We start from the raw sequence: 23509 nt of genomic DNA, 5'->3' as shown, positions 1-23509 counted from the left end.
CTGCTAAAGTTGAAAAGCCAGATTGACGAGAAGGATAATAGTAATAAAGAAAACCTAACCAAACAAACACCATTCAAGAAGCAGATCCCCCACCAACCACCCTACCCATCTTTCACTATTTCTAGCAAGTCTTTTGGTTCTCTCATATGTCTATTTTAGTGAATGGGTTTCCCATTTGGAGTATTGATAACTCCACCAAACATCAAGAGGTTAGCATTTCTACTAACCAAAGTTTATTAAGTGAATCACAGCATAATCTGATACAGGCAATTATCCAAAACTAGCATTTGAAAACAAACTTGTTTCAATGCTATCTGATACGGCGAATCAACTGTGAGCCATATGTCTCAAACTGGGAATACGACAGTAACCTAATGAAATTTAATAATCACATCATAGAAGTACATGATCGTACCTTTTTTTGGCGCTCGTTGATGCATTCTACATAGTCCCTTAAGAACTTTAACAAAATTCATAACATCAGATGTTATCCACCTGAAAAATGAATGTTCTCAAGTAGGGAACCAGAAAACAGAGCACAGCTTATAGTATTGAAAATGGGAGAAAGGGAAGAAAAGGAGAATTTCAGATAACCAGTTTAGATTTCAATCCACAGAACTCTGTCAACGCAGCTGCAGGGAGAACCGTTTCAAAACGTGTGCAGTTGACTATTAACCAGCATCGGCATGGCAATGAAATTACAAGCGTTCTTTAAACCATGGGTCTGTTTAACCTGATATTTTTCATTTCAATTATGTTTGATATGAGATCCCTTCTATGTTTATGTTTGACACTTGAAGCACTTAGAGAAGTGAAACCAAAAGCTTCAACTTTGATATTTCAAGAAAAGAATGACAGTAGAGAGTTACACATCTTAAAATATACAAGAACAAGGTCGAAGTTGGTTGCTGAAGGAATGGAACCAGACTAACTCCAACCTGTTAATCCTAATTTGTCAGCAAGGTTGTACATCACTAGTTTATCCCAAACAGGTCCAAAGACGCGTTCACCTCCAATGGCAAATGTCAAGGCCCAAGACGAGATAATGGCCATGAAAACAGCAAAACCAATAGCTGAGCCAACAATATCTAAGGGAAGAGCAATTTCAAATCGTTAGATAACTTTATCAAGTACCAAACCGAGATAATGGGAAAAATAATAAAAGTAAATTTCTATTAAGATTTTTTTTTTTTTTTAAAAAAAAGAATACGCTACCATAATGTGTTTCTAGGAATAACTAAAATTATACCTTGTTAAAATTCATAACGAAAACTCATAATAGCCGAAGTAAGGAAAAATTTGACGAAAGATATAAGATAAAATAATAAAAGCTCAGCTATGTATATTTAGAAAAGATGAGAATTAATTGTAAATATTCTTATGCAAGGAACACCATCTAGAAAGCTAGTGAAACTGCAAAGTCCTCAATTTCACTCCTCGGCCTAGTTATACCCTCAATAGTTCCTAGGAACTCTAACTAGAGATCCAAAATTTGTGACTGAAACTGTGTTAACCAAATTCCTCTAGAAGCCGTGACCTATTCTTAGAATTTGAATGCGTAAAGCCCGCGGTAGCAATGGAACCGGGGAAAGTATACAGAAAAGACAGTTCTTTTCTATTCTATTAGTATTAGATTAGTATTAGTTAGTGATCTCGGCTCGGCTCAGTGAGTCATTTCTTCTGTGATGAACTATTGGCACCAGTCCTCCATTTTGTCTCTGTGGATCGAGGAGAAAGGAGGCTCGGCGGGAAGAGGATTGTAACATGAGAGAAGCAAGGAGGTCAACCTCTTTCAAATATACAACATGGATTCTGGCAATGCAATGGGATCCTGAGTACTGGCCGATAAGCACCCCTATAGGTTGAAAAGATCCAGAATACTGTACCCTATCCTCATGCTTAAGTTAAGTGGATGGTCATATGGCTTTGATCCTATCCTAACCATTTCAAATACCTAGAGAGACGATACAAAATTATAAACATTATCAAGAATGTCATACTTTTCATAGTAAACAAACCAAAATAAGAACTCAGCTTTCTTAGACATGTTCAACTTCTACAATTTGTTGCAAAAAAATATGGACTTCAATCTATCTTACCAATGATATAAACAGTCTTGCAATAGAATTTTTATCTTGCAAACTCCAGTATCAGAGTGACTTAATGAAGAAGCCTTCCAGTATAGAGAGCATTGATCTCAAATAGATTCATTATTGTATTACAATTATACTATCATTGTTGCAGTACAACTATAAATTCCACCATGAAACAATTTTCCTTCCTAAATTGAAATTAGTTGAGGCGTGTGTAAGCTAGCATGGACATACAAATATGAATATAAAAATTAAAATTGAATTAGATAATTTAAACTACAGTTAAGAACAAGTACATTATCGCTTTTAAGGTTTTAATCACTGAGGCTCGTGCCTTGAATCATAAGTGTAATGAAATAGAATGAAAAGGAAAACAATGAAATCAAGTTCTTTGGGGGGCAGGGTTTGGGTGGTTCTTGTATCATATTCACGACCCACTCCACTAATCCCAAAGAGTCCAGGTGTTATAGGTCGTTAAGTTTTTGAGCCCGAGTGTTGAACCGAAAGCCTCGGAGAGTATCTCAAAAAAAACAAAAAAAAACCGGTTATTAAGTTTTCAAGCTCGTGGGTTGAACCCAGGCCTAGGAGAGTATCTCAAAAAAGAACTCACCCCTATTATACACGGACAAAAAACCAACTTTGCAACACGCACACAAAACCAACCTTGCTCCCATAGTTTATTTATTCATACAAATATACGCCTACACTCCAAGGTAGACCACCCTTATCACATACACACACACTCACACAAAAAGGCACCCTTATTTCCTTAATTATGAACCAAGGGCCTTGGAGAGTAACATCAAACAATCTTACCATCAAGGACATACGTGAAAAGGCAGAATAAACCACCATAAATTGGCCCCTTTTGAAGGGTTTCTCATCCACGCGAGTGCAGATACACCAAAACCACCCTTCTTAATGATTCGAAACCGAGAAAACCATCAAAAGAATCCACCCTAATTTTCCTTGCTGGTTTATGATTAAACTCGTACATACTCTAGTAAACCAGTGTACACATGCCCCTAGGTAGACCAGATGGATGCATAATGAAGTTCATACACAGTTTTTCTCGAAAAAAAAAAAAAAAAAAAAAGATGTGCCAAATGAGTTGATATGAACGGCGACCATGACAAATAATCTGAGGCCAAAACATTAAATTGTTGTACACTTGGAAGCAAGAACCAAAAATCTTGACTACATTTTTTAATTAAAGAAAGAAAAAAGATATGCATAATGAAGCTCAAATGAATTGCAACTTTGACAATCAATCAAAGGCTTATTTGCGAATGTTGTATACTTGGAGCGCAAGAGCCAAGCATTTTTAGTTTCCTTCAAAAGTGTTTGTACTCTGTAGGACATTAGGTGCTAATTGTAAGCATAAAAAATGCAAATCTTTGTCACTTCAATCGAAGGCTGACATTAGGAGACCAGAGAGTACCTCCAAATTCTTAAGGCTCAATTTAGTGAACTAGAACACGATTACTAATCTTTTTTATCCACTTTTTTCCAGTAAATTATGAAGAGTATCAATGTATCATTGCTTAAAGTATTATTGCAAAAGCTATAAACTCAAGACAATAATGTATAACATGAATCACCATGTCCCAATATGATGAAGCAAACTACAAAGAGAAAGAAGGGGAATTATCAAAATGGTCAGGGTATTGGCACCAACAAACAGCTTAGAACTCCTTGTATCCACTGACCAAGCCTAAGAAAAAGAACAACACATGGACAAGGATAAATCGATGGGCACTCAGTTTTTTAATACAAATATCTACATTACAACGGCATCATGTATTTCTCCACAAAATAGTTTGATTCTTGGCTTCCACACATTGAAACGTAACTAGTGAAACAGAATCGCGTTAAAATATAACTAAAAAACCAGAACAACAACCAATGACCCGTAATGCTACCATCATTAGAAAATTGAGGTAAGATAAATCCAACAATAGGGTCTTATTCATGTTCTCCTTCCGGGGTAATCCCTTTGCACCATTGTGTTTACTTACAAGTAAGGGAAAAATGTTAGAAGTGAATCACATTCGAGTGCTTCTATCATCGAGCCAATAACCTTTCTAGACAAGGGATAAAGGATAAACGAAAGTCTCTGTTATTCATAGTAGTCCAATGTCCCTTTTCAAGCGGCTAGTTTCTTACCATTCATATAGATCAATAGCTGGTTCTAAGGCTAGACAGCAAATAAGCTAGTTTAGTTCCCTCACTGATGTTAGGAATCGCAGATCTCCACAATAGTATGATATTGTCCACTTTGAGCATAAGCTCTCATGGCTTTACTTTGGGCTTCCCCAAAATGCCTCGTACTAATGGAGATGTATTCCTTACTTATAAAATCATGATCATTCCCTACACTAGCCAATGTAAGACTCCCTCCCAACAATCCTCAACCACGGATTCTGAGGATTATTTCAAGTTCATTTTATACTCATATTGACATGGGACAATCTTTCAAGTCCTATCTCTACCGGACATGATATCCAGCACTAGCTTTCCTTGTTTAGGGCTACAAAATACATCTGAATTCGAAGAATGAATGCTCTTACTATGAAGATCCCCGGTTAAGTGTAAATTAAGAAAATAATTGAAAGTAGAGACGCGTGCATCGAAGTTAAAACAGAGAGAGACAAACTCACAGGGACGAATGCGAGGAAATGAGTGAGAGCGAAGAACAGGCCAGAAGTAGAAGCAATTAACCGCCCAAAGAAATGGAAGCAATGCAAATCCAAATTTATAGAATCTACGGGCATAGCTCACCGATTCTTCCTCCGACAGCCCCAATGAGCCATCAATTGTCGGCCATAACACAGCAATCGGCGACGATACAAGATTCTGGATGCGAATCGGATTAGGGTTTGGATTGCTGTTTGAATTCTGCGAATTCTCCATTGCAATCAAGTTTCAATGACTCTGAACACAAAGACCAACCGAAGTTTTAGGCAAAATGTTCATCGTCGCCTTTTCTTTTTCTTTTTCAATTTTTAATTGATATTTCTTAAAAAAAAAATACAAAAATATAATAATTTCACAAAGAATATTTAAAATAAAATCAAGTTTAAAATTGGTGTTATTAATATTAATGTGATATTTTATTATTATTTTTATTGTATTTTATCGAATAAAAAATTTAAATTCTTAACTCGAAGGACGTCTAAAAATGCAATCACATGCAACATAATTTCCTGGTATGACCTACTTTTCGTGACTATTTCTCGAGCTTTATTTTCTTTTTTCAAGTAGAGTTGGACGCATAGTACTTCTCTACACATGATTCACAAACACGCACAAGAACCCACTAAGCGAGCTCGTTTAGATACCCCTTAGGCTTGATTACGAGCTAGCGCATGCTCACACTACGAAAATCAACAAAAAAAAAAGGTGTGTATCATAACCGCATGATGTATGTACCCGCATAAGACATAAGACATACTGTTCGTGACATACTGTTCGTACCCGCATAAGACATACTGTTCGTACCCGCATAAGACATACTGTTCGTGACATACTGTTCGTGACATACAACATTTTCAAATCATACTGTTCGTGACATACTGTATGTACCCGCATAAGACATATTGTTCGTATAAGACATACTGTTCGTGACATACAACATACCTAAGATCCCACATTTTCAAATCATGGTACATGGTTATGATGCACATTATATTCCTGACATAACCTTCTTATGAGATATACATACATGTATATGTCATATCATTCATCTTTACATACATAATTCATCAAGTGTCTCATACTCCGTAACATAAACATAGTATCATAACATACCAGGATTGACATCATATAAGTAATAACACGTAGATAAGTCACAGAGTACGTGTTATTCATATAATATATAATTCATTCAACCTAGTCCGAATGCATTCCAACAGTAAAACTACTTACTTATAGGCTTGATGCGAAGTCTATAATTTTCCTACTTCGGTGTTCGTTGGATCCTGCTTGTCAACATCTGAGAATATCTGACATTCCATGATATCATAATTAGAACATTTCTAAGGATCGTAGTCGGTATACGGGCATAGGTTGCTGGACCATTGGCCTATTGGGTTGAGCGAGGCTGGCATTGGGTTGGGTCCTTGTCAAACTGTATGTGATTGACATATAGTAGGATCATGTTTAAGTAATAACTAAAGGGTGTTGTTCGGGTAATAATATTGTTGCATCCTTTTTGTAAATGTTACAAATGATATATATGTGGAGACATTTGAGTGGGAATATTCTATACGATGAATTTGTATAAAATTGGAACATGAAATATTTAATATTTGACAGGATAATATTTGATCTTAATCCTGTCTGAGTTATGTATGCTTGTGAGGGCTTGTTCTTCTATTTGCATGGTAAGAACCAGTTTTGTAACTGATTTAATATGTCTACTATTTTGGGTACTTACCACTCTATCAATAAGGGAACCGAATCTGGTGTATCATAAGGGATTTGCCGTTACTACGAATTCGATCAAAAACAATTCTTGAATGAGGTATTCAACTCCAGGGATGAATCGAAAAAGAAATATTTATTGGTTCTACCTTCTATTTTTTAGGAAGAGAATGAATCTTTTTATCGAACGATCAGAAAAAAAATGGGTCCGGACGTCCCCGGGGAATGATTTGAAAGATCCAAAACAAAAAATAGGGAGTTTGAGAATATAATTTTACTAGATGTCTGGAGTGTACATGGTCCAGATTGGGTCGGGTTGGGAGATTTTTTTAACCCAACACAACCCAACCCAACCCAAAACTTTTCACAACCCAACTCAACCCTCTATTTTTTGGTTGGGTTCGGTTGGGTCTGGGTTGGATTGTCAATTTTTATTCAAGTTTTATTTATCCCCAATTTATAATTATTTAAATAAATAAACAAAAAAAAAAAAAAAAAAAAAAATCAATAATAAAACAATGAACGAAAATTGTAACATAGTGACCTAGTTAAACATTATCAGAATTACATTTCTTAAGAATTGGTTGGTAATAAAAATATAAAGAATAAAAATAATTAATTTAAAAATATTGTGTATATATATATATATATATATTGATTGAAATATGCTTATTTATACGTGACGGTAGAGATCGAAATTATTAAAAAAATTAGATAATAAAGACATGGCTTTAAAATTATGAATGTATGCCTAAATCATAATTAATAAATTTGGTATTATATATATATATATATATATATAATTTAACAATTAACAATGAACTTGTTTCAAATTAAATGTATATTTAAGTCATAATTAATAAATTTTGTATTATGTAATAAAATGTGTGAACAGTTATTCAAAAATAATATAAAATGTATTAATAGTTATATGTTAAAAATAATAAAATAACAAAATAATATTAAAAAAATAAAAATAATATAAAATAAATAAAATAAAATAATAAAAAGAAACATGTATATATTATACGCTAAAAATAATAAAATAACAAAATAATATACACAAAATTAAACAAAATAATAAAAAGAATCATGGATGTACTTAAATTGGATTAAGTACCAATGAATTTGGCAAGCCAATTCATATAAAAGAATTCTTAATATATTATATATATTTTTATTTGACTCGGGGTAACTCGAAGGTTTAGCTCACGAACCCGAAATTGAACCGATTCAGTTTGGGTTCAGAAAAATGAACCCAACCTTACCTGAAATGCTAATCCAACCCAACCCAACCCTTATAGTTTAGGTTGGGTTGGTCCGAGTTATCGGGTTGAATGTACACCTTTACTAGATGCAATACTCCTCCCCATATATGGTGAGTAGATGAGTAGCTTCCTTGAGGTGCCGGGACTTTAACAATGGAGACACACCCTCTCATTAGCTCGAAATGGAATTAGTTTAACAACGGTATTTAAGGCGTGGATGTATTTATAGGATTTTCCCTTTCGATATTGTTCTTTTCAGATGAGCTTCCTTTCACGGAAACACCCTTATAAAAAATGATTCAGATCTCGTGCTACGGGTCCTAACACTTTCTTAGTTTCGAAGAGCTCGATTCATTATTATAGTATAATACAAATTAGGCTAATCAAGTGCATGTACTTCTCAAGTGGGACCCACGGAATGCCAGGTGTCCCGTTGCAACCCCATTCTCTCACCGACACCGCCGAGGAGGACAACAGATTTAGCTAGAGGTGACGAAGACAGACAGAGGAGAAGCCACGTGGCCGACAGATTAATCCTTACCAAGCCACGTGGCAGACATGATTCCCCCATGAAACAGAGCCACATGGCAAGCTGCCAAGCTCCATGAACTCCATGTCCATGGGTTACATAAGGGGTGCTTTTCATTCCCTTCCTTCTCCTCCTACTGGTTCCTCCATTTGCATGGATAAGATAAGGTTGATTGAAGCCATAATAATGGGAAGAATGGATAGGAAATCATCCATTGAAACAGAGCCCAGGACTCTCAAAATGAACCAAATCCAATTTGCAAGAGTAAGTATGGAAGGCTTAATGATTGTGTGTGTGTGTGTGTGTGTGTGTTTTTGGTTTGAGTAAGGCTTTCAGATGAGCAATGGTTTTGTGATGAACCGTAGGAAGCAGCGCTGTACGTGATGAACACAACTAGCATGGAAGAAGCAATCAAGATCTTCACAGAGGTAATATCATACACAAATTCCGCTATCAATCATTATCAGATTCCATATTGGTTGGAGTGGGTAACGAAACCTTCTTTATAAGGGTATGAAAATCGTTCCATAGTACACGCATTTTAAAATCGTGAGACTGACGACGATACGTAACGGGCCAAAGCGGACATGTTGCTCTATTAGCGTTGAGACTTGGGCTATTACAAATGGTATTTGTGCCAACCAGGGCTCTCTCTGGCCTCTAAAAGAGTGGATTGTGAGATCCCACGTTGGTTGGAGAGGGGAACAAAGCATTTCTTATAAGGTGTGAAAATCTCTCCCTAGGTTGGTAGCGGTATGTAACGGGCCAAAGCGGACATGTATAGGTGGGCTTGGGCTATTACAAATGGTTTCAAAGCCAGACAATGGACACTGTGTCAGTGAGGACGCTGACCCTTTAGGGAGGTGGATTGTGAGATCTCATATTTGTTGTAGAGGGAAAACGAAGCATTCCTTATATGAATGTGGAAACCTCTCCCTAGTAGACGTATTTTGAAACTGTGAGGCTGACAAAGCGGACAATATCTACCAGCGGTGAGCTTGGACTATTACAAATGGTATCAGAGCCAGACACCGAGCTATGAGCCAGCAAGGACGCTGCTCCCAAAGGGGTGGATTTTGAAATCTCATCCGTTGGGGAGGGAAACGAAACATTCTTTATAAGAGTGTGGAAACTTCTCCCTAGTAGACACGTTTTAAAACCTTGAGGTCGACGGCGATACATAATGAGTCAAAGCGGACAATATCTACTAGCGGTGGGTTTGAGCTATTACAAATGGTATTAGAGTCACAGAGTCGCATACCGTGTAGTTTGCCAGCGAGGATGTTGACTCTCAAAGTGGTGGATTATGAGATTCCACATTGGTTGGAGAGGGGAATGGAACGGAACATTCTTACCCCTCTCTAATAGACACGTTTTAAAACTGTGAGGCTGACGACGATACCTAACGGACCAAAACAAACAAATTTTACTAGCGGTGAAATAGAGCTATTACAATTACTTTAAATAAAAAATGGAAAAGGGTTATATGATGGTGATGTAGTGGAAATTGCAGGGATTAGAAGCAGTGGAATGCAAAGCAATTCGAGATGAAGATGAATCCATAATGGAGAATTGGTTCCATGAACAAGAAGCTGATGAGCTTCCACCTCTTTATCAGCTAAGAGACATTGTCACTGCCCCTTTTTAGTCACCCAAATATCATCACTTTCCTTTGTAATCAAAATTTTGATTTACCTCGTCTCGATATCATCTCGATATCGAATTCATGTTGGACGTAGAAATATCGATGAAAACGACGACATGTCTAATACTCTAATTCTAATATCTAATTTTAGGCATGTCCATGTCGATATCGATGTTGAGGTCGATGTTTACTTTACCGATGGAATCTTGTACTATATGATGTTTAGCTTTAATTTGAAAGTTTGATCTTAAAAGTCGTAGTGGCGTAAGGTTTTATGTTTCTGAATATTGTGATTACAAGTTGTTTTTTGAAGCGTGGAACTCGGTTGCTCACCTAATCATGTTAATCTGTAATTTCAAAGTTTTAGATTAATGAATAAATCAAAACAAAAAAAAGAGACCTCGCTCACTCGGGGGTTACTTATGATTTGTTTCAAATCATTAATGAATGAGTTTGTATGAGTCACGATGAACATATCACGACTTGATTTTAATTTTGAGTGAGTAATGAACTCCTTGCTTTGAGCGTTTGTTCTTTGTTTATTGGATTCCTATCCGCGCGAAGAAATCTTAGTTTTGTTTGAATCATAAACAAATTGTTCATTAAAGACTCGATATTAGTTAAGGCATAATATGTAGTTAGGTAAAATAGACTTTTGACCTAGCTATAATTACAAACCGCTCATAATCATCGAGCTATGTGCTATTCTTATATTTCAGGTAATGACAAGACACCCTTGTATGGATGACGGCGACGTCACGTTGACAACCATGAAACTTGTATTAAGATAGTTGTATTTTATTTATTTTTTAGTTCTTACGTTAAATCAGAGCATCGTTTTAGTATTTATTTATTTATATTTTACATTGATTATTTTTCGTTGCTTTGTTTTAAAATTTTTGCAAACGTTTACGTCCATGATATCGTTTTATGAATTATTTTTAATGAATCTTTCTGTATAAACAGGTTACGTCATGCATATGATAGCAGCTCTATTTCAATAGAAAATTAGGGTCTTACAGAGAAAAAGGATAATGTTGAAAAGATTAGGTGATCCGATCAATCAAACCTAATTCGTCTTGTTTGGGCTAGGTTATCAACTTATTTGAGTTGGGTTCTATATGAATTGAGTTGGTTTACCGGGTCGAATGAACAACGAGAGTGTGCCCTGTGGGAACCAGCTTCCAATGGAAAGGGATTCCTGTCTTATGTCAAAGTTTAGTGCAACTTATTGTTAGTTTGAATTAGATCGAGATGACAAGATAAGATGCGACGTTGCATTGAGAGACCTTGGCCCGAGTAGAGGCAAGGTTGAGCCGAATGACTTAGCCTAGTGTAGAGGCAAGTCGGACGTGTCGCAGACGATCAAACATGCACGCGCAAGCAGCGTGTGTGGTTGAACAAGCTTGGATTCCGCACAAGCGATATTCGATGGGGGAAGACAAACCTCGCCTAAAGTTCGACAAAGCCACAAAGCCGAGACGAAAAATATATATGGGGCTTAATTCCCTTAAGGCTAAGTCGTGAGCGTGTCAAGATCACGACACCGCACGAAAAAAAAATGTAGGACCGTGACAAGATATTCGTAATTAGTTAATATTTGGAGAATATATTAGTTATAGAATATATCTAATATCTTTCCATCAATAGTATATTTTATTTTATTTTCAAGATTTAGTTAGTTTATATTTTACTACCGGTATTAGTTGGTAGCTTGTATCCTATCTAAACACTGTGAATATCAATGAAAATTGAACGTTGGATCCGAAGTCTATTTCTCATTCTTGAACGCAGTATTGTTTACTTGAGTAATAATATTTTCAGATCAATTCATACTTTTCAATGGTAGATATTGTGTCAGTCTTAGTCTAAAACGGGAACGAGGGAGGGAGTGAGGAACATCTTTTTCTTCTTTACATAAATAATGTCGTGAACGGGATTATATTCACCGTCCCTGTTCAATTTCTCATCCCGTTTAATTTTAAACCCATGAATTGAATGGAATTAATGGCTGCATGAGAAGATTTCTCTACGTGTCACCAAAAGAGGGCCCACCTTTTCCTTTTCAACACGGTACATCCTTCCTTTCTTAATCCTCGGGCGTCAAAACAACGGGCAATTTAAAGCTTCGATTAACATAAACACGTTAAGACAGGAACAAAGAATATAATCTACATTTTCGATTTTACTCCATTTTTAGGTTAAAACAACAATTTTTCGTTCTATTTCAATGAACATCTCTAATTAAAACCAACTTTTACGAGATTCGATAATTCGTATCCAAATTTTGGAAAGAGTATGAAACTCACCAGCTATGCACTTTTTTATACCTTTTACAATAATGATCATACCAAAAAAAACATTTTGGCAATGGACACTTTAATTCCAATGGATTCTATGAACCCTAAATCCAGGGCAAGACATTACATAAAATTGTAACGGTTGCATGGGAATATGAACACTTTTGATTACATTTTTAATGAAGAATCCTATAGTTTGTACATATTTGGGTTTTGGATATAGTTCTCCTCGTAACATTACAACTATTTGTTGGTGGGTGTTTTTTTCCTCAATTGGGTTATGGTTAAGTAGATTCATCGAATCGTCTTGATAAACGTATACAATTTCGAAGATGTAATAACCACACGCTTACCGCTAGTACCGCTAGTAGATATTGTTCGCTTTGACCTGTTATGGATTGCTATCAGTCTCACGGTTTTAAAATGTGTTTGCTAGAGAGAGGTTTTCATATTCTTATAAGGAATGTTTTGTTTCTCTCTCCAACTGATGTGGGATCTCACAAACCTGACCCTGACCCTATTCTGAGTCGCTTGCCTTCTAACGTTGGCTTAACTCAGCTTGGCTCAACGGAGTATTGTGATGTCCCATATTGGTTGGAGAGGAGAACAAACCACTATTTATAAGGGTGTGGAAACCTTCTCCTAGTAGACGCGTTTTAAAGCCTTAGAGGGGAAGCCCGAAAGGGAAAGCCCAAAGAGGACAACCGTTACATGATTCCAATGTTTTGGACCATTTGGTGACTGATTTTGACATTTTGAGGAGTAATTGAGGGTATGACCTCATTCTAGTCAACTTAAGTTATTATTAATCTAAGTTGAATCAGTTGACACCGTTGGATGAATTAAATTGTGTATCGTGCTCTAATTCAGTGACGACGTAGGTTGTGTAGGTTAAATTGGACTTTTATGAGCAGTTCAAACCAACTTTAGGACTATTTATTGACTCCCGCTCATGCCAACCTGCTAAATTGCTCTACTGTTGGTTTGGTTGGATGAATTGTATTATGTATGATAACGCATGCCTCGTGGCCCTTGCACGTGTCATATGTACAAATAATATACTATGATATGCTATACCATGTATATAAGATACGCTATAATGTGACTCCCGCTCATGTTACGTAAAATTGTTATGGAATCGATAATATATGATGCATAAACCTCTGTAGACCATGTCATGAAAGTTATGTAAACATAATTCATCTAAATTATGTCATGAAGGACAAGGGAATCTCATCCATGTTTATGTGTCAACAGCTCGAACTCTATACTTCCCCGTTTTTGTGTTGTTTTAAAAATTTTCACGAACGTTAAAGTCCATGATTGAATATTTCTACACTTACGAGTCATGTCACGTGGTAGCGATTTTATTACCGTAAAAAAATTAAGGTCGTTACATTCTAAGTTGTTGTAAATAACCCGTTGACTTACCTTCTAAGACCCAAATTCGTACCCGATCGTTGCAAATACACTCTTAAACTCACTAAACGTTCGAAATTAAAAGCTAAACCGGAGTTTATAAGAGTCGAGAAACACTTCATCTTTATCTTTTAGGGGGGGAAAAGGCTTTTAATGAAAGCAAACGCCACAAAGACAATTACCATAAACTCCCTTTGGCAGCTAGCTTCTCCCTTTCACTATAAAAACATAGATGAAATTAAAAAATAAATCACTGAAAAAAAAATAATAAAAAGTTCATATTATTGTGAGAAATGGAAGAAGTGAAAGTGTTGATTGTGGGTGCTGGCCCTTCTGGCTTGGCTACCTCTGCTTGCTTAAATTACCTTTCCATTCCAAACATTGTCTTGGAGAAAGAAGATTGTTATGCTTCTCTTTGGAAGAAGAGAGCTTATGATCGCTTATGCCTTCACTTAGCCAAAGATTTTTGCTCTCTTCCCTTGATGTCTCACTCCGCTTCCACTCCGACGTTCATGCCACGAGCCACCTTTCTCGAGTACGTCGACAATTACGTCGTCCAGTTCAACATAAAGCCTCGGTTTCACAGGTAAAAGTTAATAGCGGTATTGATACATATGTCAAAGTCTACTAGATCCCACATCAGTTGTGGAAATCTCTCCTTAGTAGACGCGTTTTAAAAATCTTAAAGGAAACTCTGAAACAATATCTACTAATAGTGGTATTGATACAAATGTCAAAGTTTACTAGATTCCACATCAGTTGGAGAGGAGAACGAAACACCCTTTATAAGAATGTGGAAACCTCTCTCTAGTAAACATGTTTTAAAAACGGGAAACCCTGAAACAATATCTACTAATAGTGGACTTGGGCTGTTACAATATTGATATCTAACGAAGTATTGACATGTTAGGAACGTGGAGAAGGCATGGTTGAAGGAGGAAGGGGAGAATATGTGGAGGGTGGAAGTGAGGAATATCGAGACGGGGGAGATGGAGGTTTATGCGTCCGAGTTTTTGGTCGTTGCAAGCGGAGAGAATAGCGTCGCGAACATGCCGGAGATGGACGGGTTAAAAACGTTCCGCGGAGGGATCGTTCATTCTAGTCTATATAAGAATGGACGAGATTATGAAGGGAAAGATGTTTTGGTGGTTGGGTGTGGGAATTCCGGCATGGAAATTTCTTTTGATCTCTCAAACTATGGAGCTCGCCCTTCAATCGTTATTAGAAGTCCAGTAAGCTCTCTATGTTTCTCATAAGCTAAAAGTTACTTAACTTTCTATGTTCAAAATAGGTAAGTGATCCACACATTGTGTTGTTTTTGCATGCAATCATTGTACTTCTACCTCTTTTTACCTTTCGGTTCGACCTCGACGAATATATAGATCGATAGTACGTATAAACTCGCTAAAATTTGAAACGTTTTTCGTTTTTTTGTCTAAACTCGATACTCGAACATCTTAGTTGACCAAAATTCAAAACGTGTTTTGGGTCGGAATTTGATCGTCTAATGTCTTAATGAAATCATCTTAACTTTTTGTTTTGTCTGATTGGTTGTCAAAGGTGCATGCATTAGCTTAAGATTTTTTGATGTTTTTAAGGTATTGCATACATTTGTAAATCAAGGAGAGACATAGTTGCATGCAGTTGAGTTTAAGGTTATTATTATTATTATTAATTTAATTTAATTATTATGAATTATCAATTAAATTTTGTATTATTTTGCATGCATCCATATAAACACGTGTTACCCTAATCACTTCCTTAAGTTCACATTCGATGCATTAACATAGAATTAAGTCAACCTTTGCAAACAAAAGTAGAAACAAAACTTACCATGTTGTTCTTTGTTTTTTTGTTCGTATGTTTTTTTTTTTTTTTTTTTTTTTTTCTTGGATAAAATAATAACACAAATTTTCGGAGTATGAAACGGATTATAAATGTTTTTCGAAAAGTTGACGATAATCGATTCTAATTTTAAGGTTTGTTGAAAGAACATAATTGTCACTATTGTCGTATTTGGTGTTGAAGATGCACGTGGTGAAGAGGCAAATGGTGTATTTGGGAATGGTTTTGAGGAAGTGTTTGCCACTCGATGTCGTAGATACGCTTCTTGTAGGCTTGGCTATGGTTAAGTTTGGCGACTTGTCGGCTCATGGCATAGTTCGACCAAAGTTGGGTCCGATGCAATTCAAAGCCCTCACTGGAAAAACACCCGTTATTGATGTCGGGACCATTTCCAAGATTCGATCGGGGGAAATTAAGGTAATTGTGTAGTTTTTTTTATCTGTTAAGCTCGGTAATATTCTTGAGTCGCTCGTGCAAATGTCCCGACATGATCGAGGAAGTTGTTTGAAATGTTTTTTTTGATAATGTGTTTGTTGGTTGTGCATAGGTTCTTCCACAAATATCAAACATCAAGGGGGACACCGTTGAGTTTGAAAATGGAGTGAGGAAGAACTTTGATGCCATTGTGTTTGCCACTGGCTATAAAAGCTGTGCTAACAAGTGGCTGAAGGTAGCCTTTTTACTTTACCACAAAACTTCAAGAATCTATCATTTCTATATATATATATATTTGAAACACGAAAGATAAAAATAAAATGGTGTGGAAACCTCTCCCTATCAGACGTGTTTTAAAAATCTTGAGGGGATGCCCGAAAAGGACAATGTTGGCTAACGGTGGGCTTGGACCGTTACAAATGGTATCATAGCTAGACACCGGAAGATGTGCCAGCGAGGAGGTTGTTCCTTGAAGGGGATAGACATAAGGCGGTGTGCCAGTAAAGACGTTGGGCCCTGAAGGGGGTGGATTTGGTGGGGTCCCACATCGTTTGGAGAAAGAAACGAGTGCCAGCAAGGACGCTGGGTAGATATGAGGCAGTGTGCCGACGTTGGGCCCCGAAGGGGGGTGGATTTGGTGGGGTCCCACATCGATTGGAGAAAGGAACGAGTGACGTTGGGCCCCGAAGGGGGTGGATTGTGATGTCCCACATCGCTTGGGGATGAGAACGAAACACCCTTTATAAGGGTGTGGAAACCTCTCCAGAGCAAACGTGTTTTAAAAACCTCAAGGGAAAGCCCAAATAAAGGGCGTGGAAACCTCTCCATAGCAAACGTGTTTTAGAAACCTTAAGGGAAAGCCCAATATGAATGAACCGAGATCATATCCAAATGAAAACGGCTCACTTTGCTATGAACTGCAACTAAGCACTTAACTCTCTCTGAATCATTCACGTTATAAGTCGTCAGGTTGTGTAAATTGCAAATCCCGATTTTTAGAAGTAAGCAACCGCTAAAAAAAAGTTCCCACGGACCCAGAGCGGTTCAAGGTAGATGATTTTTTCATATAAGAACTCCAAAGTTAAGCGTGTTCTACGTGAAACGATTCTATGTTGAGTCACTTTCTGGAACTTTTTCTAGAAAGCACATAAGTGAGGAATGTCGGGACATGGAACGTTACTCTTTAGTAAGTGTTCATGAGTATCATAATTCTATCCCGAATTCTTATACTCGAGACTAACTAACAAACAAATTATGTTATTTATGTAGGATTATGAAGTTGTGCTAAACGAACGTGGAATGCCAAGAAGCCAAGCTCCAAATCATTGGAAAGGAGACAAGAATGCTTACTGTGTTGGGCTGTCAATGCAAGGGCTGGCTGGAGTTTGTGCTGATTCAAAGGCTGTTGCTCAAGATATTAGCAACATTATCTTAACCAAACTTAAATGATCTTTTCTTCACATTTTGTGCTCTAAATCTTCATTTATGTGTGTACTCAAAACTGCTTTATGGCCCTTCTCTTTTATTTATCCATTTATAGCTTTTAGTTTGTTCAATGATTTTGATCCTCGATCCGTTCTATCGAAGCATATTTGATAAGAAATCAACCCAAGGGAAAGTTTTGATACCAAATGATAAGGAATTACTACAATGAAAATAAGATTTGGATTACTTGTTGATCGAATATCTCAAGGCAAGAACACTTACTTGAGATTCGACTCATTCCACAAGCAACGTTGATCATGTCTAGTTTGAATGATTCTAAACATGCAATCTCAGCTACATAGAATTGTAAAGGGATGCTTGAGATTCGAATCACTCCACAAGCAAGGTTGATCATGTCTAGCTTGAATGATTCTAAACATGCAATCTTAGCTACAAAGAATTGTAAAGGGATGCTTGAGATTCGAATCACTCCACAAGCAAGGTTGATCATGTCTAGCTTGAATGATTCTAAACATGCAATCTCAGCTACATAGAATTGTAAAGGGATGCTTGAGATTCGAATCACTCCACAAGCAAGGTTGATCATGTCTAGCTTGAATGATTTTAAACATGCAATCTCAGCTACATAGAATTGTAAAGGGATGCTTGAGATTCGAATCACTCCACAAGCAAGGTTGATCATGTCTAGCTTGAATGATTCTAAACATGCAATCTCAGCTACATAGAATTGTAAAGGGATGCTTGAGATTCGAATCACTCCACAAGCAAGGTTGATCATGTCTAGCTTGAATGATTTTAAACATGCAATCTCAGCTACATAGAATTGTAAAGGGATGCTTGAGATTCGAATCACTCCACAAGCAAGGTTGATCATGTCTAGCTTGAATGATTCTAAACATGCAATCTCAGCTACATAGAATTGTAAAGGGATGCTTGAGATTCGAATCACTCCACAAGCAAGGTTGATCATGTCTAGCTTGAATGATTCTAAACATGCAATCTCAGCTACATAGAATTGTAAAGGGATGCTTGAGATTCGAATCACTCACAAGCAAGGTTGATCATGTCTAGCTTGAATGATTCTAAACATGTAACCTCAGCTACATAGAATTGTAAAGGGATGCTTGAGATTCGAATCACTCCACAAGCAAGGTTGATCATGTCTAGCTTGAATGATTCTAAACATGCAATCTCAGCTACATAGAATTGTAAAGGGATGCTTGAGATTCGAATCACTCCACAAGCAAGGTTGATCATGTCTAGCTTGAATGATTTTAAACATGCAATCTCAGCTACATAGGATTGTAAAGGGATGCTTGAGATTCGAATCAGTCCACAAGCAAGGTTGATCATGTCTAGCTTGAATGATTCTAAACATGCAATCTCAGCTACATAGAATTGTAAAGGGATGCTTGAGATTCGAATCACTCCACAAGCAAAGTTGATCATGTCTAGCTTGAATGATTCTAAACATGCAATCTCAGCTACATAGAATTGTAAAGGGATGTTTGAGATTCGAATCACTCCACAAGCAAAGTTGATCATGTCTAGCTTGAATGATTCTAAACATGCAATCTCAGCTACATAGAATTGTAAAGGGATGCTTGAGATTCGAATCACTCCACAAGCAAGGTTGATCATGTCTAGCTTGAATGATTCTAAACATGCAATCTCAGCTACATAGAATTGTAAAGGGATGCTTGAGATTCGAATCACTCACAAGCAAGGTTGATCATGTCTAGCTTGAATGATTCTAAACATGTAACCTCAGCTACATAGAATTGTAAAGGGATGCTTGAGATTCGAATCACTCCACAAGCAAGGTTGATCATGTCTAGCTTGAATGATTCTAAACATGCAATCTCAGCTACATAGAATTGTAAAGGGATGCTTGAGATTCGAATCACTCCACAAGCAAGGTTGATCATGTCTAGCTTGAATGATTTTAAACATGCAATCTCAGCTACATAGGATTGTAAAGGGATGCTTGAGATTCGAATCACTCCACAAGCAAGGTTGATCATGTCTAGCTTGAATGATTCTAAACATGCAATCTCAGCTACATAGAATTGTAAAGGGATGCTTGAGATTCGAATCACTCCACAAGCAAAGTTGATCATGTCTAGCTTGAATGATTCTAAACATGCAATCTCAGCTACATAGAATTGTAAAGGGATGTTTGAGATTCGAATCACTCCACAAGCAAAGTTGATCATGTCTAGCTTGAATGATTCTAAACATGCAATCTCAGCTACATAGAATTGTAAAGGGATGCTTGAGATTCGAATCACTCCACAAGCAAGGTTGATCATGTCTAGCTTGAATGATTCTAAACATGCAATCTTAGCTACATAGAATTGTAAAGGGATGCTTGAGATTCGAATCACTCCACAAGCAAAGTTGATCATGTCTTGCTTGAATTATTCTAAACATGCAACCTCAGCTACATAGAATTGTAAAGGGAAGGTAAGAACAATTGGAATAAACTTAAATGATGAAGGGTAGTTTTTATTTTTAGTTTTTAGTGGGTTCAAGAATAGTGGGCTTATGGGTTAGAAAATGGTAGGGTTCTGATGGCCATATTTAGCTTTTAGAAAGCGTATAAATTAGTTTGTTTTCATGGTAAGAGCGAGCAAAAGAGCTAGAGAAATTGTCTGCTTTAAGTAGGGTGTAATAGAAAAAAGGTTTTTTCAGAATTCTTTGTCTCCTTGTCTCTTCCTTCTCGACATCTCCTTCACAAGTACGTGAGTAGTACTTTAGCATAGCGGTATCGAAGCGTTCGATTGTTAGTGAGTGTGAGATCACTTCGCAGATTAGTGAGTGTTGTTTTAACAAATTGGTATTTGAGCGAGTTTTATTTTCAACAAGAACACTTAGCCCTAATGATAAAGAATCACTCCAAGGGAAAGTAAAATTTAAATTACCTTGTTGATCAAATATCTTAAGCCAAGAACATTTGTTTGAGATTCGAAAAACTTAGTCATTGTCTAAAGGAAAGCACAAATGCTCATTTTACTACATTTTCTATGTCTGTACTTTATATAGTCTCAAAATAAAAAATTTTAACCTTGCCTGAGTCATTCCAAGAGTTGTAACTTTCATATTTTATGACCATAAGTAGAAACACGGTAAATTTAAATTACCATCCACCCAAAATTTGTAACCACCCAAGAATAAACTGAACTTGATTCATCTTTAATGTGACATGAATTGCAACATCTCGTGATCATTTAAACAACATTTTCTTCACATATTTGATAAAGTTTATCTTATATGATTGATGTCTTGGCTCATATCAACACCAAAACCAATAATCGAAGTAGAAAGAAATGAATAAATAACATGATAACTTGCCCGGAGAGTTTCTTTGTACTAAAACTCTTCAAGCACAACGCTTTTCAATTTTCTACGATTAAAACAGGTACCACGACTAATAACTTCTCTTATAAATACTCCACGATTAATAATTTCACCTATAAATACATCGTATAAGTAAAGCTTATTAACTCACAAAACCCACTCTAATTTCTCCGAGAGAATCACGAGACGGTCGAGTTGAGCAAGAACTGTTGAGATCTCGTTTCGAAATGGAAGCCATTGGAGAGGGAAGCATCCGCAGAGAAGATCATGACTCCATTGATATCAAATCCATTTTCATTCAACAAATTCAAAGCTTCAAAAAAGGCATCCCCTTGAATCCCTCTCCCATTCACCTCATAGCTTGGTAGCAACTTCCCTTCTCCAAACTCCTTAGCTCTAACCTCAAATCTCTTCAAGTAAGCCTTGGCTGTTCTCACTTTGTCGGTATAAAATTGGTAGTTGACATGATCAATCACCTCCCCATAGCCATGGAAGAGCTCCAAGTAAGGTGAAACCGTCGAGTAATACGGCGCAATTGTGGCTACGGAGATGACGCTTTGGTTCTTAAGTAGGGTTATGAGCTCACCGATGCAGAAGGCGAAGTTTGAGCCGTGTTTTGGGAAGTTTTCGTAGTCGATGTCGATGCCGTCGAGATGGTATTTGATGACAAGAGCTTTGAGAGTGGAGAAGGCATTGGTGATCCAGAGATTAGGGTTTCGAGGGTTTTGCCATCGGAGGACGGTGTCGCCCAGGCTCCAACCCGAGAGGCTCGCTAGGGCTTTGACGTTCGGGTGTTCGGCTTTAATGGCTGCAACTGATTCTGGGGTCAGTGAGGGCTCCCAATAGTTGGAGAATTTCCCATTTTGAGGATTGCCGGAGGGATCTGCGTCGATGGCAAAGCTGAGGATGAAATGGAAATCGATATCATCGAAGATCGGGACACTGTCGAAGGTGACTGGAATGCCTGTCGCTCCGATGTACTCCATCATCACTTTTTTCCCATCTACATTTTTAAGAGAAAGTTTTAAGGTTTACGATCATTAGGAGAGAGTCTCACATCGGCTAATTTAGGGAATGATTATGGGTTTATAGTAAAGAATATATCTCCATTGGTATGAGGTCTTCTGGGAAATCCCAAAGCAAAGCCACGAGCACTTATGCACAAAGTAGGTGATGTCATACCATTGTGAAGGTCCGTGATTCCTAACATGTTATTAGAGCAATGCCCTTAACTTAGTCATGTCAATAGAATCCTCAAATGTCAAACAAATAAGTTATGAGTTTCAAAGGTGTAGTCAAAAGTGACTCAAGTGTCAAAAAATTGGTGTACTTTGTTCGAGGACTCCAGAGAAAGAATCGAGCCTCGATTAAGAAGAGGTTGTTCGAGGGCTCCACCATAGGCCTCAAGGGAGGCTCTATGATTTATTTTGTTCGAGTGGAGGATTGTTGGGAAGGAGTCGGGAATTATCATTCGAGAACTCCAGAAAAGGAGTCAAGCCTCGATTAAGAGGAGACTGTTCGAGGGCTCCATCATAAGCCTCGAGGGAGGCTCTATAGTGTATTTTGTTCGAGGGGAGGATTGTTCGGAAGGAGTCGAGAATTATCATAGGTTTATAAGTAAGGAATATATCATACCATTATGGAGAGTCGTGGTTCCTAACAAACAATAAAATTGAAAGTAAAGCTTGAGCTTTGGGTCGGTCGTTAAAGCACCCAGAGTCTCTAAAACTTACCGCAGAAATGATTGAACGTTGCAACGACGAAGAGGAAGAGATGAAGCTGACGAGGTCCGACGATCATCTTCACTTTGAGTTATTCACCAAATGTATGATGAAGAAGATCAAGTTTTGGTGTGAAGCTTTTATATTATGAGTTCGTGAGCTGCCGGCCGAAGTAATCTTGACCAAAGCCGGCAGAACTACAAGACAAGAAAAGAAACAGTCTTCCAACGTTGGTGTTTCTTGTCTCTGTCCAATTAAAAAAATGTATAATTTTGTGGTATTCTCAATGGGATTTCTTTGTAAGTTCCATTTGGTTTCCCTATCATGTTTCTTGTTCTTCGTGTTCTTCGTCTAGATCGAGTGTGTGAGTTGTGCAACCCTGAAACGACTTTGTTGTTGAAATGACAAAATAGCTCTTCTTCGTGTTCTTCGTCTAGATCGAGTGTGTGAGTTGTGCAACCCCTGAAACGACTTTGTTGTTGAAATGACAAAATAGCTCTTCTTCGTGTTCTTCGTCTAGATCGAATGTGTGAGTTGTGCAACCCCTGAAACGACTTTGTTGTTGAAATGACAAAATAGCTCTTCTTCGTGTTCTTCGTCTAGATCGAGTGTGTGAGTTGTGCAACCCCTGAAACGACTTTGTTGTTGAAATGACAAAATAGCTCTTCTTCGTGTTCTTCGTCTAGATCGAGTGTGTGAGTTGTGCAACCCCTGAAACGACTTTGTTGTTGAAATGACAAAATAGCTCTACAGGGTTTCGTGGATGTTGATCTGAGTGGAGATGTAGACTCTAGCAAACAGTAGATGGAACTGCGAGTTAGACGTTCCGGCTTTAGAATTGCGTTACTCTTTCATCTAGTAAAGCTGAGTATGTGACAATAGTTGAAGTTGGAAAGAAATGATGTGGATGAGGAACTATTGAGAAGAGGTACGCAAGAAGTAACTCGAGAAGATTATGTTAAAATATTATCACTAGCCCAACAGTGTCAAGCTCGTATTACATTCTCTTTTTCTCGCGCCTTT

The 23509-nt window shown here is 37.3% G+C and overlaps 3 protein-coding genes and 1 pseudogene across 4 annotated transcripts; 2 read left to right on the top strand and 2 right to left on the bottom strand.

Moving 5' to 3' along the window:
• Positions 1-812: 812 nt before the first annotated feature.
• Positions 813-5092, bottom strand: LOC111777164 (putative gamma-secretase subunit PEN-2). Its single transcript, XM_087118299.1, has 2 exons — positions 4754-5092; positions 813-1088 (listed from the first exon to the last, which is right to left on the bottom strand). Exons 1-2 carry the CDS (start codon positions 5004-5006, stop codon positions 928-930), a joined length of 414 nt encoding a protein of 137 aa, XP_086974425.1. The 5' UTR covers positions 5007-5092; the 3' UTR covers positions 813-927.
• A 3328-nt stretch (positions 5093-8420) lies between these two features.
• Positions 8421-10184, top strand: LOC111777167 (uncharacterized). Of its 2 annotated transcripts, none has more exons than XM_087118786.1 (3): positions 8421-8579; positions 8681-8743; positions 9817-10184. In XM_087118786.1, exons 1-3 carry the CDS (start codon positions 8469-8471, stop codon positions 9961-9963), a joined length of 321 nt encoding a protein of 106 aa, XP_086974912.1. In that variant the 5' UTR covers positions 8421-8468; the 3' UTR covers positions 9964-10184. The 2 variants fall into 2 exon arrangements, with proteins under 2 accessions (XP_086974912.1, XP_023512402.2); XM_023656634.2 differs by having other exon boundaries at positions 8422-8579; positions 9829-10168.
• Positions 10185-13953: 3769 nt separating this feature from the next.
• YUC10 (Flavin-containing monooxygenase family protein) lies at positions 13954-17515 on the top strand. The gene is made up of 5 exons (XM_023656590.2): positions 13954-14265; positions 14590-14911; positions 15708-15941; positions 16072-16194; positions 17229-17515. The coding sequence occupies exons 1-5, from the start codon at positions 13973-13975 to the stop codon at positions 17406-17408; spliced, it is 1152 nt and encodes a 383-aa protein (XP_023512358.2). The 5' UTR covers positions 13954-13972; the 3' UTR covers positions 17409-17515.
• A 3429-nt stretch (positions 17516-20944) lies between these two features.
• Positions 20945-22508, bottom strand: LOC111777169 (chitinase 1 pseudogene; annotated as a pseudogene).
• Positions 22509-23509: the final 1001 nt, after the last annotated feature.

The sequence above is a fragment of the Cucurbita pepo genome, chromosome 16 (assembly GCF_057944985.1).
Source record: "Cucurbita pepo subsp. pepo isolate OVF chromosome 16, ASM5794498v1, whole genome shotgun sequence".
In the NCBI taxonomy this organism is placed as follows: Eukaryota; Viridiplantae; Streptophyta; class Magnoliopsida; order Cucurbitales; family Cucurbitaceae; genus Cucurbita; species Cucurbita pepo.
This window is presented reverse-complemented; position numbering and strand designations above follow the sequence as displayed.

Coding starts and splice junctions, on each gene's coding strand:
- LOC111777167 (XM_087118786.1), top strand. CDS start 8,469: ATGGATAAGATAAGGTTGATTGAAGCCATAATAATGGGAAGAATGGAT. Junction 8,580..8,680: donor ACCAAATCCAATTTGCAAGA/GTAAGTATGGAA, acceptor GATGAACCGTAG/GAAGCAGCGCTGTACGTGAT. Junction 8,744..9,816: donor CAATCAAGATCTTCACAGAG/GTAATATCATAC, acceptor ATGGTGATGTAG/TGGAAATTGCAGGGATTAGA.
- YUC10 (XM_023656590.2), top strand. CDS start 13,973: ATGGAAGAAGTGAAAGTGTTGATTGTGGGTGCTGGCCCTTCTGGCTTG. Junction 15,942..16,071: donor TTCGATCGGGGGAAATTAAG/GTAATTGTGTAG, acceptor GGTTGTGCATAG/GTTCTTCCACAAATATCAAA. Junction 16,195..17,228: donor GTGCTAACAAGTGGCTGAAG/GTAGCCTTTTTA, acceptor TTATTTATGTAG/GATTATGAAGTTGTGCTAAA.
- LOC111777164 (XM_087118299.1), bottom strand. CDS start 5,006: ATGGAGAATTCGCAGAATTCAAACAGCAATCCAAACCCTAATCCGATT. Junction 1,089..4,753: donor ATTTCCTCGCATTCGTCCCT/GTGAGTTTGTCT, acceptor CTCTTCCCTTAG/ATATTGTTGGCTCAGCTATT.